The sequence below is a fragment of the Caretta caretta genome, chromosome 1, assembly GCF_965140235.1.
Source record: "Caretta caretta isolate rCarCar2 chromosome 1, rCarCar1.hap1, whole genome shotgun sequence".
NCBI lineage: Eukaryota > Metazoa > Chordata > Testudines > Cheloniidae > Caretta > Caretta caretta.
In genome coordinates this window covers 46,304,204-46,309,889 of record NC_134206.1, presented here as the reverse complement: position 1 = coordinate 46,309,889, position 5,686 = coordinate 46,304,204, and the positions used below count along the sequence as shown (strand labels likewise).

Here is a 5,686-nt window from a genome sequence, read left to right as displayed (position 1 = left end):
TGAATATTTAGCTGTGATCAGGTCGCTGCCCTCTCCTTATCTTTTTAAATGCAAATCTTCTTTTAGGGGTAGTAGCTATATACCCAGCGCCTCTCCACGTCACCTGCCTTTGGTGTGTCTGTGCCATTACTAATAGAGCCTTGTAAACAATCGTTAATCATGTAAGTGCTGCCGGCCAATGGGTTCGGATCGCTAGTGGGAGAGAGACGGCTCTGCAGAGGCAACCAGGGGGACAGCCGCCCCCCGCCGGCCCCCCCACCAGAAGGGGAGCCCATCCCCAAGGAAGAGAAGAGCCGCTCCAGAGCCCCAAGCAGCATGTGGAGAGCTGCTGCCCGGCTCTCGCCATCATGTACGTGAGCTACCTATTGGATAAGGAGGTGCCCATGTACTCCAGCTCCGTGCGCCACTCGGGGGGGCTCAATCTGGCGGCGCAGAACTTTGTCAGCGCCCCGCAATACCCGGACTACGGAGGATACCATGTGGCCGCGGCCGGGGTGAACCTGGACAGCGCCCAGTCCCCGGGCCCCTCGTGGCCCTCTCCCTACGGCGCTCCGCTGCGGGATGACTGGAACGGCTACGGGCAGGGGGGCCCGGCCACTGCGGCGGCCAGCGCGGTACACGGGCTGAACGGCGGCGCCCCCGCCGCGGCCCTGGCGTACAGCCCGGCTGACTATCACCACCACCACCACCACCACCACCCCCCGGGCCCGGCGCCCCACGCCTCCTCCGGGGGCATGCAGCAGCTCAACCCGGGCGCCCCGGCCGCAGAACAGCTCTCCCCTGGCGGCCAGCGGCGGAATCTGTGCGAGTGGATGAGGAAGCCGACACAGCCCGCCCTGGGCGGCCAGGGTAAGCGGCGGAGCGCCGGGGGCCTGGGCGAGCAAAGGACTGAGGCCCGGGAGAGCAGCCGGGCAGAGCGCTGGGACCCAGAGCACGCTGCCCACCAGGGCCCTGGACCGTAGCCCAGCTCGGGGGGTCCCGGATTGCAGCTGAGCCCTGCAGGCCTGGGGCCCTGCGCACCGGAGCTCGGCCTGGGAGCCCAGCCCAGGGCAGTCTGGGAAGCAGCAGAGCTCGAGGCCCCTTGTAACCAGCCTGGGCCCTGCTGGGACCCAGAGCCGCCCAGGAAACCGTAACCCTCCGGGGACTGACCCGCGCGGCGCACAGCTCGGGCTGCACGGGTGGGGGCTGCGAAGGTTAACACCCGGCGGTTGTTTCGCTCGTGGTTTCTCAGCCGGACTGCTTTTCGGTTCGGGGAGCGGAGGGAACCTCCTCCAGGAAAACCCTGTGGGAACCAGTGCCCAGAGTTTCCAGTAGCAGGAGGGAAAGCCCCCCCCCCCGCCACCCCACCCCCCGCTGAGTCCTCTTTCAGTCTGGAGCCACTGGCTCTCGTTCAGGATCGGAGCAGCCTGGGTGCTGCTCGAGAGATGTTTGTGGCAGACACGCCTGGACGTGACTTGCAGGGGCACTGGATAATGCCAAGAAGCTCACTCGTTCTGGAGCCCGCCTCAGCGATGCGGGCCCAGACGTTTCACTGGAATAGCCTCACTTCCCATTTATTTATTTTAAAAAAGTAAATAAGGAAGCAGCAGCTCAAAAATGAGGCTCTTCCTCAGAAGGAAAAAAAAATCTATTTTCCCTGCGGTTGTTTTACATTGAACAAAAAATACTGAAGCGGGTAGAAAAAATCTTCAAATAACTGGTCTTAGTCTGGACGACACTTGAATTCTAGATCCTTGTGGGGAGAGTTTGTAACAACCAGTAGAGTCGCTTTGGGGCTTGGGACTCTTGTTCCCGAGCTGCAGGTACAGAGAGAAATGTGGACCTTTGCCTTCCTTTTGTGAGAAATTAGCTGAACACGAAAAACGTAGGCAGCAAAGACAGAGCCCTGCTGGGGGCCGGGGGGGGGGGTTGTTGCCGTACGATGTTAACGCACTGGGGGTTGGCAGCCCCGACCCCACTGAGCTTTGGAACCCCTATTTCAAGGTGTCTTGTGAATCGATGAGCCGTGGGGCAGTCTTGGGGGGGGGGGGGGGGGGGAGGGCTTTTCCTAGACAAGCCAAGTTTGGCAGGGGCCGGGAGAGCCTGTTTCTGCTGAGGAAGCTGACCGATTTCCCGACGAGTTAAGTTAAATTTCATCCCAATGGAGTGCTTGCTGGTCCTCCCAGGCCTTCAGTCCGAGTAGCCCTGGTTATAGGCACTTAAAAGATTTTTATAACCAATTACAGCCATATAAATCATTGGCCGGTGTCGCTTTGCATTCGTTTCTGAGTCATTGGGCGCATACCTTTATTAACGTCTTGGTGAGCTTTAGGTCCTCACACCGACCTGCTGCTCCCTCGCTGGGAAATGGGCGAAGGCGGTTCTGAGTCCTAGGATTGTCAGGGTTCGGGCTGGCTCCTGAATTCCCATCCCATCGAGCTGGGGCTGCAACTTATCCTGGGGGGCAGGTTTCCTCCGGGAAGGCGAAACTGATCTGTGTGTCTTTTCCTCCTCGCCTTCGGGAGAGGGGCGCGGATTGGAAGGTGTTAAGGGTGGGGCCGGGTGTCTCAAGCCCGATTTTAAAAGTTGCCCCCTTCCTCCCGTCTCCTGGGGGAAAGGAGGCTTGGAGAGGAGCTGCGGTAGATGGGGCTGAATGTCAGCTGAGAACGGTCCGTGATGTCCTGCACTAAGGTGCCAAGGAGGTGGCCAGGCGCCGTTCTCAGTTGTGATGTTAATGTCCCCCGGGTGCCTGGAGACTAGCCAGGAGCTCCTGTTCTCAGCAGACCCTCATCTGTCATGGGCCTTTAAACACATCTGGCTTTGATATACACCTTCCACGCTATTGTCCCTTTTACTGGCCGGAAAGAGGGTGGCAACTTTCGCAGTAAATAATGAATTCTGGCATTCCTCTCTCATCCCCCGGCTTCCCCAGACAACGTGGGGGGCGATCGGGGTTGACCATTTCCCCCAAACCAAAGGGCATCGAGTCAGCGGACTACATGGAAAAGCAAACGACCAACTTTAATGTGAGGGAATCTGCAGGCCGCTGAGCACCCTCCCCAGTGGCCAGCCATCCAGGAATGGAAGTTGTCGGATTTTCCCACAATTCCGTCCTGTTCCCACCGTTTTCCTTTTGGAAAGGGTGGCTGGTCACTTGAGGGGGATGTCTCCATTCAAATGCTGCCTTTGGAGCCAGTGTTTATGTTAATCTGCTCAGCCAGGGGATGAAAGCGCCTGCCGCCATTTGCTCAGTAGTGGTAATTCAAACAGAATGGGGCTGTTATTAAGGCATTGAGAAGGTCTTTCTTTGATAAGATCTCCTTGTCCGGCATTGTTTGCGATTGTGTTCCCCATTCAGCGGCTCTGGGGAGTTTTCTCTGATCAGACTTGTATCTTTGCAGGGCGCTTTTGTTGTAGTTTGCAGAGAGTTTACCTGAACAAAGTCAGCCTGCCGGGCATTACATACCTAGAGGCAGAGCCTCCCCACTCCTCAGATCTTTCTGATGAACAAGAAAGCTGGGGATATAACCAGTTAAACAAGAAACAATCAGAAGCAAGGGAGATCAATTGATTTAGCAATGTACATACATGCTCCGCATAAAAAAAACAGATGCGTCAAACTTGGCATTTTTGAGCACTGATATTTTCTGTCTCCATTCTAGTGTTAGGCTTGTCAGTTCTCGTCTTCAGAAATAAATGAATCCGAGTAAAGGTGCGGATTCAACACACCAATCGCAGATTGTCTGCGCTACCATCGTTTGCTGAGGGACCTCAAAAATCAGGGGGGAAATCTGAGCAATGCCCAACAAGTTTACTTGTGAGACTCTTAAGAGTTCTTCCACTGTGAGCAAATAACCCCAGACAACGCGTGCCTACATTAATCAGGGGTTATTACCATAAGGGATGAACGGGAACAGCTGCATTTCAGAACGATGTTCCTTGGAGAAATGGACAGTTAAGGTACATTTCAAAATCATTGACATCTGAGCTGCCCCAGTCTGGGGAATATCGTGCATGCGTTTGGTTCCAAATGACATTCATGCAGTTTTTGCATTATTTCCCCACGGCCTGAAAAAATTGGTTCTCTGCACATCTTCTTTCTCGAGCCCGGCCACGCTCTTTATTAAGTCCACGCTTAGGGAAATGCAATCATTAAAGGGGTCCCGATCCTGGACTCCTGGCCCATTAAAGGGGTTGGCCTGGGTGAGGAGTAGCACCACTCCAGTCCCAGATCAGGCGAGGAGGAGATGGAAAGAATGGATCGGGGGAAAGGTTTGCCGTTAAATGTGCCTGATCAGTTGTCATGGATTTCTCCTCTCTAGTTAAAACCAGGACAAAAGATAAGTACCGCGTGGTGTACACGGACCACCAGCGGCTGGAGCTGGAGAAGGAGTTTCATTACAGCCGGTATATAACGATCAGGAGGAAAGCAGAACTGGCCGCTACGCTGGGATTGTCGGAGAGACAGGTCTGTCCTTTGAGCGTTCCCTTCTCTTTATTTCTGAAGTACCCAAATGCTCTTTAGTCCCCCTCCCCACGCCCCCACGCGCTTTGTCACGGCGCCGCTGGCCCCAGAGATAAAGCAAACGTGGCCGGTGGGATCGGGCCCCCGCGGGCACAGTCGCAGAATGGCTGGCACCAATCGGCCGGGAAGGCCTAGGAAGGGCGATACATACCCAGGCGCTGTCTGCTCTTGCCAGGAGCGTGGGTGTTTTCCTAGGTAATGGGGTATGTGGCCGTGTCTGCAACTTCTCTCACGCCTTCAATACCGGTGTGTGCGACAGAGACACAGACCGGCAGACAGGGAGCTTTCCGACCCGACAAACACCCAAGTGGCCCGTATAGCTAGGAGCCTGCGGTGGTCAGCCCACTCGTGCGCCTGTTCGCGCTCAGCGTGCTCCGAGCGGCGGCCGAGATGTCCGTGTCAGCCCCACCTTAGAAAGTCCTTACTCCGGAGACGCTGCGCTTGGCTGTGGCCTGCGTCAGGAGCTGGGGATCGGGCCCCACTCCCCCCTGAAAGGCTCTGCAGGAGAATGCGCCCGGCGGGACTCTGGCTGGCTTTACACGGGGCTATTCCCTGCGTGTTGCGGCACAGCCGGGCGGAGGTGGCGGGGCTGACGGCGGAGCAAACCTCCGAGGTGCCCTCTCCAGCTGCGCAGCCCCGCTCGCCTGGTCATTCTGGAGCCGCTCCGCTCTCTGATTTGACCACCCCTTTCTCTCGCTCTTGTATCCCCGCCAGGTAAAAATCTGGTTCCAGAACAGGCGAGCGAAAGAAAGAAAGATCAACAAGAAGAAATTGCAGCAATCGCAGCCCGGCGCGGTGCACAGCGGCTCGCAAGCGCTGAGCCCGGTCTCCTCCCTCCAGGGATCAACGGGTCCTGGCCCAGCTGGGGGCGTCCTGGGAGCCGCTGGGGTCTTAGCGCCATCAGTGACCCAGTGACCGCAGCCAGAGACTGAGTCGGGGGCGGGGGGGCTTCTGCCCTCCTTGGTGAACAGGAGCCCGACATTCACAGAACCCATCGTGGAAAAGGTCCCTGGTCACCCAAAGACATGGACAGAGCCAAGGCTTTTCCCCTCTGTGCACTACAATGGCCGCATTGACCTTCCTCAACCACACTCCAGCCATTTACTTTTTGTACAAAGTGTACAGTGTGTCTGTTTCCTTGTGCGGGGATATTCATGCTCTTTTGTATTTTTACACCGGCGT

General features: G+C 56.7%; 1 protein-coding gene across 1 annotated transcript; it reads left to right on the top strand.

The window, feature by feature from the left end:
- Positions 1-347: 347 nt before the first annotated feature.
- CDX2 (caudal type homeobox 2) lies at positions 348-5,406 on the top strand. The gene is made up of 3 exons (XM_048818321.2): positions 348-849; positions 4,302-4,445; positions 5,221-5,406. The coding sequence occupies exons 1-3, from the start codon at positions 348-350 to the stop codon at positions 5,322-5,324; spliced, it is 750 nt and encodes a 249-aa protein (XP_048674278.1). The 3' UTR covers positions 5,325-5,406.
- The last annotated feature ends 280 nt before the right edge of the window (positions 5,407-5,686 follow it).